At 45.6% G+C, this 14110-nt stretch overlaps 1 protein-coding gene across 4 annotated transcripts in view; it reads left to right on the top strand.

Annotated features, from left to right (window-relative positions):
• The window catches only part of DIP2C (disco interacting protein 2 homolog C), a 374224-nt gene that overhangs the window by 213787 nt on the left and 146327 nt on the right, over nt 1–14110 (top strand). For all 4 annotated transcript variants that reach the window (XM_077945649.1, XM_077945648.1, XM_077945646.1 and 1 more), the window contains one exon: nt 7673–7798. In XM_077945649.1, the coding sequence (XP_077801775.1) occupies nt 7673–7798 (126 nt within the window). The remainder of the gene's footprint in view (nt 1–7672; nt 7799–14110) is intronic.

Genomic DNA, 14110 nt, shown 5'->3' with positions numbered 1-14110 from the left:
GATGCTGCACAGGTGCTGGATTTCATCTATCGGCTCATTTTGTGAAAAGGATGTTGTGTTTTCGAGGGAATATTTGTTTTGTAGCAACCTGTTTACCCATGTTATATTTTCCTAAAAGTTCTTCATCTTATGAGCTCTTCTCAGAATGATCTGGGTTTTATGCAGAGCTTTGTAAACGTCTTTGTTCTCAGCTCATACCCTTTCCAGCACTGTGTGTTCATCCAACACTGCCCCCTTCCTTGCACCCGGGCCTCAGACTAGCCAGGACTCCCTGTGACCCACTGGGGAGGCTATCCTGTTATTGTTACTCGTCTTAACATTGTTCAGTGTAGAGTCTGACGGAATCTTCAGGGGTGCTGTTTATAGATGTTTTGAAGTGTCACCGTGCCACTGATTTCAGGTTAAAATAGAATGTAGACATCTTTTTACAATAGTTTTTAATTACTCCACTAGTTTGTGTTGCTGTCCCTTGCTGTGCAGTCCACAGTCTGACGTCTCTGTGGTCCCCACGTTTCCCTCCTGCTCGTGTTACCTGATCCTGCAGGGTCCTCCACTCGTCTGGAGTGGTCTCGAGCTGGGTGTGCTGGTCTCCTTGTGGGCTGAAGTGTTCTTCTGTTACTGTGTTCTGTTTTTTGACCAAATTTAGCAGACTTGTGTATGGTGCAAACACTTATAAAAATGTCTTTTGCCTTTGTGGAAAAAACACCTGCACTGCTTTAAGATGAACCCTTCCTGTATCTCCTTCCTTCCTCACAGATTGCTCTGTGTTAGAAACTCGGTGGTGTGTGTGCTTCATGGCCTCATCCCATCAAGCACTGTAACCTCTGATTGCAAAAGTGACTACACTCAAGGCAAAAAACTTTGCAAATGTTGAAAAGAATGAACAAAAAACAATATATTCTCTTGTCGTTCTGAAATGGCTACTCTTAATATTTTGATGTAGTTCTTTCAATTCTTTTAAAGTAAAATTGTTTCTAACACAAGCACTTTAATTGTATTGATCAAATTATATTCAGGAAATAAGGAGAAAGTAAAAAAGAATATCCAGTTTGGGGCAAAAAGGAAGACGACATAGAAAGAGGCTGTAAAACTCCCTGCAACTTGAAAAGCTGGGTTGTGGTGGTTGTGGTTTTATTTTTACCGCGAGAGACCACGTGATTCTTCTGGGCACTGAAGGGCAATAGGATAATATCCTATGTGTGTTCTGGTGGCCGTATGGTGGCCAGTCCCATGTCCTCTTTCGAAGCAGAGAAAGCATGAGGTTTGAGGTAGTGGTTTGGTAACTTTTGGAAAGTCTGTTTGTAGGACTGCACTGCGGAGATTAGGTCAGTCTGAATTAGATTTGAATGATCTGCTCAGGCCTTGGGAGCTTTCCACACCGGGTGTACGCCTGTTCTGGATGTGGTGTAGAAGGAACAGGACTGGGAGGGTTTCTTGCTTCCCAGTCACCGCCCACAGGCAGGGGCTGGGGAGTCCAGGGTGCTGCGGAGATGGGCTTCCAGGCTCCGGCCCTGGCACTGAGGAGGTTGCCGGCTGAATTTAGACGATGCCGTTATTGAGGCGTAGACAGTATATTTTATACCCACACATGCGGACATATACATAGATGTGTACGTATCCGTGTGTATGACATACGTGTACATACCTGTGTGTGCATAGGTGACAGAACTGCCTGGCTTTTGTGCTGTTTCCTTAATCTTTTCATTCGCCTCAGTTGAAACAAGACGTGTTCCTTGTTGGAGGTGAATGGTTTCTTTGTTCCAGACCAGTCATAGAAATGCCTGCAATTATCACTGTTTGTTGTCTCTCGGGAAGCTATTTTGGGAAGGAAGTGTACCTTCCAAGGCTGCTGGTTGGCCTGTCGTCACCCTGGGGGTCTTGGTGTGGGTCACGGGAGCTGTGGCTGCTCACGCGTGGAGCTCTGTCTATCTCGCTGCCGCCGGTAGACAGCTGGTCACCAACACAGTGTGTGTCCCAGTGGCCTTTGAGAAGAATTCTCTGCATCGTTTTTATATAGGGTCCTTTTTCTTTTCAATGTCAACATTGTGTCTTCCAGCCAAGCCATATGTTCTTGCAGAAATAGGAAGTGTGGCCCAAGTGAGAAGTGAGGGAATTGATCTGTAACTGCTATCAGTTTTTATACAGTTGAGCCATTGTAATTTATACATAAACATGTTAAATCTATGGAAGTGAGTCACGGTGCCAGACCCTCACAAATGCCGAGTGTCTACGTGGGACCTCTCTTCTGTCGGGTCCACGTCACAAGAAGAAGAGTCGCTCAAACGCAGCACGGAGTGGACGTGAATCTTTCCGAAACGTCCGTGAATCAGAGCGACTGCTTTCTCATTTGCCGGTCTCCCCATTTGAGGTTGTGAGATTCCCGTTCCGAGGCTCCCTCAATTTCTCAGCACACATTTCACTCCTCCCTGGAGATAACAGACTCACAATGATACCTTGTTCTCAGATTTTCTAATTAGAAAAATGGCATATTTCACAAGAATAGTCCGGCTAACTCACTCCTTAGCCTGGGGTAAGCCACATACCTCTTTTCTCTTTAAAATACTCACCTTTCAGGACTCTTGATAAATTATTTAAGAGTAGGAAGGTACCGTGACTTTGGCCACAAGCAGTATTATGTATAATGTGCAAGTGAGTGCCTTGAGAGCCATGGTTGCTAAAAACAAATTTTCTCAGAAGAGAAAAATGTAAGCAGTTGTTTACCCTGACCACTGTGTGATCCTGAGTATCGACGGGGTGAGTGGGTCCTGCTGCCCCACTGTGTGATCCTGAGTATTGTTGGGGTGAGTGGATCCTGCCGCCCCACTGTGTGTGATCCTGAGTATCGACGGGGTGAGTGGGTCCTGCCGCCTCACTGTGTGTGATCCTGAGTATTGTCAGGGTGAGTGGGTCCTGCTGCCCCACTGTGTGTGATCCTGAGTATCATCGGGGTGAGGGGATCCTGCTGCCCCACTGTGTGTGATCCTGAGTATCGACGGGGTGAGTGGGTCCTGCCGCCTCACTGTGTGTGATCCTGAGTATTGTCAGGGTGAGTGGGTCCTGCTGCCCCACTGTGTGTGATCCTGAGTATCATCGGGGTGAGGGGATCCTGCTGCCCCACTGTGTGTGATCCTGAGTATCGACGGGGTGAGTGGGTCCTGCCGCCTCACTGTGTGTGATCCTGAGTATTGTCAGGGTGAGTGGGTCTTGCTGCCCCACTGTGTGTGATCCTGAGTATCGACGGGGTGACTGGGTCTTGCTGCCCCACTGTGTGTGATCCTGAGTATCGACGGGGTGAGTGGGTCCTGCTGCCCCACTGTGTGTGACAAGCCCTTTGTTTCTGGCCTGGAAATGTCCTGGCTCTGTCAGTGCATTGGGCTGGTGCTGGCTCCCTTGTTAGTTTGCATGCGAAGCAAAATCGCACACCTTTCACTCTTGTTGACATACAGATGCTGAAGCTTTGAACAAATTCTTACTAAATCAAACCCAGAAATATGTAAAAGGGATAAGAATACCATGAACACTTAGAGTTTGTTCTCATGATCTGTAGTTTTGCATTGCACACTTGGCTCATCATTCAAAAATCAATGTAATTCACCATATTAACAAAAAATAAAGCGGAAAACCCATTTATTTTATCCTCTTGGTAGACACTGAAAAACATCTGTTGAAATTTAATAGTCCTTATACGAATTTCCTACCACATCAGGAACAGAAGGGAACTTTCTCCATTTGATAAAGGCCACTCCTGAAAAACCAGAGCTGACCCCCCTCCTCGGTGGTGGCAGCCGGGGGAGCTCTGCCCATAGTCAGGGGTGTCGGGAGCATGGCCATTCTCCGTGCTTCAGGTTCGCATGGTGCGCACTGGGGCCCTCGTCCGTGAAGTGAGTCAGGAGAACTAAAAGGCATAAAGACTTGGAAGCAGGGAGATGCTTGATGTACAGAAGACACAGGGCCTTATTTAGAATATTTTAGGAAATGTACAAACAACCAGAAATGGTGTGAATTTTGCAAGCATGCAAGATGGACTCTTCGCAACAGATGTGTACGGATGCCCAGTGGCCCGTGAGAGGTGCTCACCAGGGAGTCATTGGGTAAGTACAACTTAAACCTATGAGGTTTGCCTTCACAAGAGTGGAGAAGGGAGGACAGTAGCAGGTGCTGGTGAAGATATGACAGACTGGATCTCAGACTGATGGAGACTTAAAATGGCACAGCCCCTTTAGCAAACAGTGTGGAAGTTTCTTTAAAATGTGTACACTTACCATATGGCCCAGCAGGTATGCTGTAGACGTTCACCAAGGAGAGATGAAAATGTGTGTCCTTGTGAAAGAATGCATATTATCTCCAGAGTAAATTGTCATAGCCAAGAACTGGGAACAACATAAATCTCTCTCATCTGGAGAAACATGAGCAAATTCTGATATATTCATACATTGTCCTAGTTCCCATCGGGAAAAACGTACAAAATACTGAAACCAAAACAGACAACGGGGATGAGTTCCAGGAGCCTTGGACTGAGCAGAGAGTGAACACCACGCCGTGGAGTCCATGTGACGATGGAGAATCTATGCGAGTCTTGGGTGACGGAAGAGCGCCAAGAACACTCCTCGAGAATGAACAGTGGCTGTCTCTTGAGGGCTGGGACTGACTGGGAGGGGACTTGTGGGAACTTTGAGGCAAAAGGTTTGATTAGGGTAATAGATTTCCATTTATCGAAATGCACCAAGTGTACTTAAGATATGAACATTTCACTGTGTATACTTTGTACTCCTTCCCTTCCAAAAAAAAAAAAAAATGAAAAAAGAATTACAAATGAATACTGAACTCTACTTGATAGATTTTTCACAGTGGTATTAGCAGTTCTGAAAGCATTTCTGTATCTCCAGGCTTCAGCAAATAAGCTTAATAAATTAGTGAATATATTGAGGGTTACAGGAGCCAGGTTTCTTTCTTGGCAGGAGAGGTAGAAATAAGAAAAGGCCAAAGCCTGGAATGGATCACGTGGGATTCGGTTAAAGCAGGAGGTACCAGTATAAGCTGGTGGCTCCCGACAGATGTAGACAGGGACAGAAGTGCCTGTGGATGGCTGTGGGTGCACATGCGTGCACATGCGTGCACATGCGTGTACATGCGTGTACATGCGTGTTGTGTGTTCTACTTGCTGGCAATGCCCAGCAGCACCCGGTGCCCGGTCTTAGCTTCCAAACACCGTTCTTCACTAGAAGGAGCCCTAGTCCAAGGGCTGGGGAATCCGGTGTCACATCTGGAACCAGTTGAGCAACAAAACACACCATTATAACTACGAATTATAGCCCACCAAGCCAGACTGCATGAGTACATTTTGACATATGTAAATGAATGATGAAAGATAGAATAATTTTACGTGAATATGGAAGATCTAATGATTTAGAAGGAATGACAGAAAATCAGTGGATGCTAAAACTAGTAGTGAAGAATTGATGGAAAACAAAATATGCACATAGTGTCAGGGTGTCTCCTCCCAAATCTTAATTTCAACACGAGAAGTAGCATCTTTGCTTTGGAGGCACTTAAGCACCACCTTCACTGAGTTGCCGATGTTAACGTTGTCACACAGGACACACTTGCGGTGTCCCTGCTAAAATGCATACTCTTGAGTCTAGTCCGGAAGATACCAAAATAAAGGACAAGCTGTAAAATAACTGACCTGTATCCTTTAACATTTCCAATTTCAAGAAACACAAAAGCTGAGAAACTTGGATTCTGGATGGGTAAAAATCACATGACAAATCAATTCATGATCCTGGATTGGATTGTAAAATAGGAAGAAAAAGTAAGAAAATTATGGAGACAGTTGACACCATTTGAAAGTGAACTTCGTATATGACAGTTAAATTTCCCGATCTTGAGGAAAATGAATGTGAGAGCATATCCTTGTGTTTAGGAAATACATTGAAACATTTAGGTATGGAAGGACATAGTATCTGAAATTTATTTTCATTTGACTTAGAAAATTCATGGGGGAGGGGGGAAAGCAGTGATGTAAGATAGGAGCAGTTGTGCCTAAGTTGAGCCTGGTAAGTTATGTGGCAATTCACTGCGCTGGTCTTGCAGATTTTCTGTGTATTTGAAATTACATCCAAAAAGTTTAAAATGGAGAATATGCAAAACAAAAAGTGATTTGTGGAAGTGAGTGGACTGTCACCTCATTGATCCCTTCAGTTTTCGGCCATGAGCCAAGTCAGTCACATAGTGGTTTTTGACCTGGGAATTAGAAATAGTGGCCAGAAGACCAGGCTTTTTAGTTAGGGAGAGAAGTGTGCGCAAAGGCTGACCAAGACCAAGCAGTGCAATGAGCTGCTTGCGGGCGTGATGCGGCAGGTCTGGGTCCTGTCTCAGGTGGCAGTGCGGGGGGTTTAAGCCGGAAAGCCACGTCTGATTCCCTTTCCGTGGGATCATTCTCGCAGCTTCAGAGAAAACTGCCCCGTCCTGGGGACCCTCTCCCCCAACCCGTCTTCACTCACACTGGCCATTTTTGGTGGTGGTGGTTTTAATTCTGCTAACACCGTTCTCGCTCACAGTGTAGGGCCTTTGAGTGGGTTTTTGCCTGTGTCTCGAAGATTCTCGTCTTGACAGCTGGTATGTTTCATTCCTGTTGTTCTGATTTTGTGTTAAGGGGGTTCTTCCCTGGCTTCACAGTTTGGAGTTGCCGCTGCGTCTGTGTCTGCTTTAATTCTCTACCCCGTCTGTCACCTGTCTCATCCCTTAACAAGTGGCCTGCATGAGATGCCATGAGACTGTCTTCCTTATCACCACTGCGTCCCCAGCCCACAGGGACTTACAAAAGAGGCATTTGGTGAATGTGTGGAATTAATGTAATGGGTTAATAGCCACAAAATGTGTTAATGGTTGTGTTAGTCCATTTTCACGCTGCTGATAAAGATATACCCGAAACTGGGAAGAAAAAGATTTAGTTGGCTTTGCAGTTCCGCATGGTGGGGAGGCCTCGGAATCATGGTGGGAGGCGAAAGGCACTTCTTACATGTCAGCAGCAAGAGAAAACGAGGTAGAAGCAAAAGCAGAAACCCCGATAAGCCATCAGATCTCATGAGACTTATTCACTATCACGAGAATAGCACAAGAAAGTCGGGCCCCAGTGATTCAATTACCTCTCCCTAGGTTCCTCCCACAACACATGGGGATTCTGGGACGTAAAATTCAAGTTGAGATTTGGGTGGGGACACAGCCAAACCATATCCATAGCCAACACAGTCCTGGCCCATGGCTGGTGTTGAGCTGAGCTGCGACCGTGGCTGTGGGAGTTGGGGTGCGAGGTGTGCGCACGCCTCTCAGTGGTACAGTGAAAGGATTTGGAGGCTCAAACGTGTGACCTACGAAGAACCTCCAAAGATCAAGGTCCATTCACCCTAAAAAGAAAAATATCAGCACAGTTTACAGCCAGCGTTTGCTTGTGGATATGGATTCTGCAGTAATAAAATGAATAATTAAAAGTCTGTGAATAATGTTAATGTCTTTACTGGAATTGTAAACACTGATTTTCTTTCCTCGCCCACCCATCTGTTGGTGAGTTTCAGAAGGTGGATGAACCGTGCTGCGGGGACAGAGAGGAGGGTACAGCTTGGCCTCTGGGACCTCAGCTGAGCACTGAGTGACTGAGCTCTCTCCGTTTCAGACGTCCACACGGAAGCTGTCCAGGCAGCTCTGGCCAAACACAAAGAGCGGAAGATGGCGGTGCCTATGCCTTCTAAACGCAGGTCCCTGGTCGTGCAGACCTCCATGGACGCCTACACCCCTCCAGGTAAGGGACACGCTCCCAGACGCTGCCTCCTGAACATGCTGGGTGCCTCAGAATTGACCACTAGCCCAGCAGTCGGGTTTTTGCCTTCAAAATCATGGTGCAGAAATGCAGATTTTGTGAACCAGAAGTCCGAAAACAGTGTATGAGTTAAACATGGAAGGAAAAGTAACATCATTATGTATCTGTATAAATATACATTTTTAACTTTACATCAAGACTCATACATATGATACATACCAGTAAAATCTCACACAATTTTATTCATTTAATTCTTTGTAGGGAAAAGAGAAGAGTTTGTAGCCCTCTGGTTGGAATTGGACTTTTCTTATTAGGCTGGTGCATGTGTGTTCTCAAATCTTCAGACAAGTGTGCTATATTGTTGGATTGTTTTAGAACGAACGAATTGGACAGTTACGGCAGCTACCCGAATCAGGTCATAAACTTTGCCTGCAAGGTGCCAGATAGTATTTTAGTTCCTGCAGGCCATAAGGTCTCTCACAACCACTCAACTCTGCCCTCAGCCATGGGTGATAGCAAGTGCGTATGGCTGTGTACCAATAAAACTTTATTTACAAGAACAGACCAGATTTGGTGCACAGACCTGCCAACCCCTGATCTAAATTACCGAAGGTAATAGCCGGTTTATATTTCTGTTATATAATACTACTTTTATTTAATCTTGAATTTTACATAACTACCCAAATTCTCTATTTTCTCTGCCCAAATAATTATAAACTACATTTCATGATCTTCACACTCAAGTAAAGCAGAAAGTTTAGTTATCCAGATACTTGTTAGAGACACAGATTGAACCTACGCTATTTGGTGTTTAGTTTCTGTGATTTTGATTCCAACATTATTCATGCCATTGTTGCAAGCTTGTCTTCTCAAAGGACCTGAATCACCTTACATCCCACGTTGAAGCTACATATCACTTTAAATGACACCGTGTTTTTCCTCCACTACAAGAGAAACTTAAGGTACAATATGAATAGTTGAAAATGTACAACATTTTTGGGAGTATTTTTACTTTTGAAGTTTAGCTTAGTCTTGGCAAGCAGTGAGACAGAAGGACGTGCTACAGATCAGAGCTGAGGTCAAGCGTATGCCCACATTATTCCAAGCAGCTCCTGAGTTTCACCTTTATGTACCTTTACAAATGAAGGTACTGAAATTTATAGGATAGAACTTAAAGAGTGCATCATTTTGGGTTTTCGTTGCTTTTTAAGACAAGGTCTTGCTCTGTCACCAAGGTTGGAATTCGTCATGATCACAGCTCTTGGCTCACTGCAGCTGTGACCACCTGGGCTCACGCGGTCCTCCCACTTCAGCCTCAAGCAGCTGGGACCACAGGTGCTCGCCACCACACCCAGCTAAGTTTTAAGTGTTTGTAGAGACAGGGTGTTCCTATGTTGTTTTTGTTTTCCATTTACACATAACGTGTTCTTCATCTAAAGAACGCAGTGCCAGCCAGGCAAGGGAGTGAACGCCGTGCTAGCAAGGTTGTTGGCAAGGGAGCCCTTTCTGCCTACGTGCTCCCTTGGGCTCCTCCCTTTCTTTATTTTAATATTAAGCCACAGCACATAATTAAGGGCTCGGCACGGTAGCTCATGCCTATAACTCCAGCACTTTGGGAGTCCAGGGCAGGTGTATGGCTTGAGCCCAAGGGTTCAAGGCCAACCTGGAAAATAGGGCAAAATGTACAGAAATGCCTTTGGTACATTTTGTCTCCACCAAAAGTACAAAAAATTAGCTGGGCCTGGTGGTGTACACCTGTAGTCCCAGCTACTTGGGAGGCTGAGGTGGGAGAATCACTTGAGCCCTGGAGGCAGAGGTTGCTGTCAGCTGAGATGGCACCACTGCACTCCAGCCTGGGCAACAGAGCAAGACCCCCATCTCAATTAGAAAAAAATAACGGTAATAAATAGAGACTCTTTAAAAATGATTAGGCCAGGCATGGTGGCTCATGCCTCTAACCTGAGCACTTTGGGAAGCCAAGGCTGCTTGAGTCCCAGTGTTTGAGACTAGCCTGGGCAACTTCCAAACCCCATCCCTACAGAAAATACAGAAATCAGCCAGGCATGCTGGTGTGTGCCTGTGGTCCCAGCTGCTCAGGAGGCTGGGGTGGGAGGATCACTTGGGTCCAGGGAGGTTGAGGCTGCAGTGAGCCATGATCGTGCCACTGCACTCCAGCCTGGGCAACAGAGCAAGACCCTATCTCAAAAAATATGCTTAATCCTGTTTAGTTTATGGTTATAATTTGCCAAAAGTTATAATTTGGTAAAAAATTGTATGTGCTCTTTGTGTAACTAACAACATGGACGTTAAAAAGATAACCCACTTGAAATATTTTAAACCACATTTTTGGCACTAACCAGTATTTAAGGCAACAGGCATTTTTCTTGACCACTTTTTATAAGAGAAATGATGACTTTGAAATGGAAGAAGCAGTGCGGTTATTTGCTTATTTCTCGTATTGAATCCAACTGCTGAGAAATGTTACTGGGTCATGTGTGATGAATAACCTCATTGTACAGATGTCTGCAAAATATAAAAGAAAATTATTTGAAATGTTATTTTTGTGAAGTATTTGGATTTGACTAGCATTTTTATATAAACCATAAAGCATCCTTTGTAAATTTTCATCAGGAGTCCTCGTGATATCACATGGGGCAATTTTGTACAATCATAAATGTCAATATCATAAAAATTTTTTACTCCCAGCCTATTTTGTGCTTAGTGGTAGTTTGCATGTTTATTACCGTACTTACTTGAACAAAGTCTTAGCTGCATTTTCTTACCTATTTTTCTTGGTTGTTGGTAACAGTGGTTAGATCTTACTGAGTTTCATTGCCCTTCAGAGAATGTTCTTGAAGTTTATCTTCTATGAAATGACTGGCTGCTGACCTGGATCCTAGTTTCTGGAGAGACTCTCATTAGGATTGTCGCACCGCTAATATTCTATGGGTGAAGCTTTCCTTTAGTTTTCAAATGTAAAGAGATAAGAATAATTGGCCAAAACTACTTCTACCCATGATGAGAGAACAGGGACCCAAATCACACATCTGCCGTAAACAACTGTAAAACTGCACAAAGCGAATGAGATGGCTGTTTTTAGTCTGTGAGCACAGCTGTGCCAGCCAGAACCTGAGGGCCGGAGAATGAATGAGACGCACCCACAGTACACTTCCTGCAGACCGTGGCACCGAGAGCTCAGGTGTGGGCGGAGCATATCACCCTACCACGTCCAGGAGGTGGAGATTGGCGAGAGCTCAGATATGGGTGGACCATAGCACCCTGCCATGTCCGGGAGAGGGAGATTGGAGAGAGCTCAGGTATGGGCGGAGCATATCACCCTGCCACGTCCAGGAGGTGGAGATCGGAGAGAGCTCAGGTGTGGGCGGAGCATGGCCACCCTACCACGTCCAGGAGGTGGAGCTTGGAGAGGGCTCAGGTGTGGGCGGAGCATATCATCCTACCACGTCCAGAAGGCGGAGATGACAGAGCTCAGGTGTGAGCGGAGCATATCACCCTACCACGTCCAGGAGGTGGAGATCGGAGAGAGCTCAGGTATGGGCGGAGCATATCACCCTGCCACGTCCGGGAGAGGGAGATTGGAGAGATCTCAGGTGTGGGCGGAGCATGGCTACCCTACCACGTCCAGGAGGTGGAGATCGGCGAGAGCTCAGATATGGGTGGACCATAGCACCCTGCCATGTCCGGGAGAGGGAGATTGGAGAGAGCTCAGGTGTGGGCGGAGCATGGCCACCCTACCACGTCCAGGAGGTGGAGATCGGCGAGAGCTCAGATATGGGTGGACCATAGCACCCTGCCATGTCCGGGAGAGGGAGATTGGAGAGAGCTCAGGTGTGGGCGGAGCATATCACCCTGCCACGTCCAGGAGGTGGAGATCGGAGAGAGCTCAGGTGTGGGCGGAGCATGGCCACCCTACCACGTCCAGGAGGTGGAGCTTGGAGAGGGCTCAGGTGTGGGCGGAGCATATCATCCTACCACGTCCAGAAGGCGGAGATGACAGAGCTCAGGTGTGAGCGGAGCATATCACCCTACCACGTCCAGGAGGTGGAGATCGGAGAGAGCTCAGGTATGGGCGGAGCATATCACCCTGCCACGTCCGGGAGAGGGAGATTGGAGAGATCTCAGGTGTGGGCGGAGCATGGCTACCCTACCACGTCCAGGAAGCGGAGATCGGAGTGAGTGCAGGATTGGAGCTCTCCACAGATCCACACCAGCAGCGAATCAATCGAAGCCTGCCCATGGTCACAATGACCCAGCAGTGCCTGTGCTACCTGCTAAAACAAGAGCTGGAGAGCTTCAGAGGAAGGTTAGGGATCCTGAGTGTGCTCAACATGTTACCCACAATGTGTAATATTCAGCAAATAATCACTGCATACACAGAAACAGGAGGTAGAATCTGTGATCAAGAAAAAGGCAGTAAAAAGTGCACACACATGCAGGATGGTCTGTCACTCACCACATGCGGCAGCTGAGCACATGAAGTGTGCCCGGACTGAAGTGGATTTGCTGCATGAAAGACATGCCAGTTAATATAAAAAATAGAAAATATTGTATTTGTATTTTTTTTTTTTTTTTGAGATGGAGTCTTGCTGTGTCCCCCAGGCTGGAGTGCAGTGGTGCGATCTTGGCTCACTGCAAGCTCCGCCTCCCGGGTTCCCGCCATTCTCCTGCCTCAGCCTCCTAAGTAGCTGGGACTACAGGTGCCCGCCACCACGCCTGGCTAATTTTTTGTGTTTTTAGTAGAGATGGGGTTTCACTGTGTTAGCCAGGATGGTCTTGATCTCCTGACCTCGTGATCCACCCGCCTCGGCCTCCCAAAGTGCTGGGATTACAGATGTGAGCCACCACACCCGGCTTATTTGTGTTTCTTATTGAAAGTATATGAGCATTTTGAGTTAAAACTATGCTAATAAAATTAATTGTACCTGTTTATATATTTATATGAGGCTACAAGGAAGGTTTAAAGTTCTATAACAGGATTCTCATAATTCTGTTGGAAAGTGCCTGTCTAGATGTCTGATACAGCAGAAGACCAAGTTTTTAAATCTACAATTATAAATATTTAGGGAATCAAATTACAACGTGTCGAAGAATGAAAATATTTTAATTCTTGAGCCAGAGGAAGGGAAGACACTTTTTACTATAAATGGAGTTGGGGAGGTTCAGGTTCCGTACATGATAATCTTGAGAATTGTCACTCCCTCCTCACAGGTAAAAAGCTGAGCAAACTGAAAAATCAGCAGCTCCTCTTAAACCTGCAAGAGACATGAGGTCACAGGCAAGCCACTGTCCCCAGATGGGCTGGACGGGTAAAGCGGAGAATCACCATACACTGGAGCACAATGCTCCAAGGAACCCACGCTGGGATTGGAAAGCCTGAACTGGAATTGACAAATTGCTGCGGTGAGGTGTGGCCACGTCTGAGAGTTAAAACCTCCAGGAGGCCTGTGCATATGGGTCTCATGCTTTTGTGAGTTGTATCATCAGAAGCTCAACCAGGTTCTTGAAGTAAATATCAGAGAAAAATCCCCTCATACTTACTACAGGGGAAAGAGAATAGGAATCATTTTTAAATATGCAGGTTCACTCTTCACTAGGTCTACCTTCCAGAGAAGCTAGTTAACTAGAGACTAACCAGGTGGGATTTTATCAGAGCCTTCTGACCTGGGGGAAAGGAAATAACCAACTCCAATCTCCAGAACTGAAAAGCAAAAAAGAACAGAGTATCCAAGCACTATGGGACTTCCACAGAGGCATAAAATATGCATAACGGTAATACAAGGGGGAAGAAAGAGGAACAGAAGAAATATTTGTAACAGTAATAGCTGAATTTTCTCAGATTAATACCAGACACCAAACCATAGATCCAGGAAGCTCAAGAAACACCAAGAAGGATAAATGTGAAAACAACAATGACAAAAACAAAACAAAAATAAACTCTACTTGGGCATATAATCTTCAAACTATGGTGAATCAAAGATTAAAAAACAAAGAAACCAGAGTACTCTCCTTCCCTATGGAGGATCAAAGATAAGAATTATATTCAACTTCCCCTCAAAAACCATGAAAGCAAGAAGTGGAGTGAAGTATTTAAACTATTGAGAGGAAAAAAATTCCATTAACCTAGAAGTCTATACTCTGTGAAATTATCTTTCAAAAGTGAAGAAAAAGTAAAGACCTTCTCCGACAAAAATTGCAAAATTTGTTGCCGGTAGACCTGCCTTGCAAAAAATGTTCAAAGTTCTTTAGAGAAAATAGTAGAGGTCAGTAACTTGG

Source organism: Macaca mulatta, chromosome 9 (assembly GCF_049350105.2).
Source record: "Macaca mulatta isolate MMU2019108-1 chromosome 9, T2T-MMU8v2.0, whole genome shotgun sequence".
Classification (NCBI taxonomy): Eukaryota; Metazoa; Chordata; class Mammalia; order Primates; family Cercopithecidae; genus Macaca; species Macaca mulatta.
The sequence above is the reverse complement of the archived record's forward strand: the minus strand, read 5'-3'. Positions and strand labels throughout refer to the sequence as shown.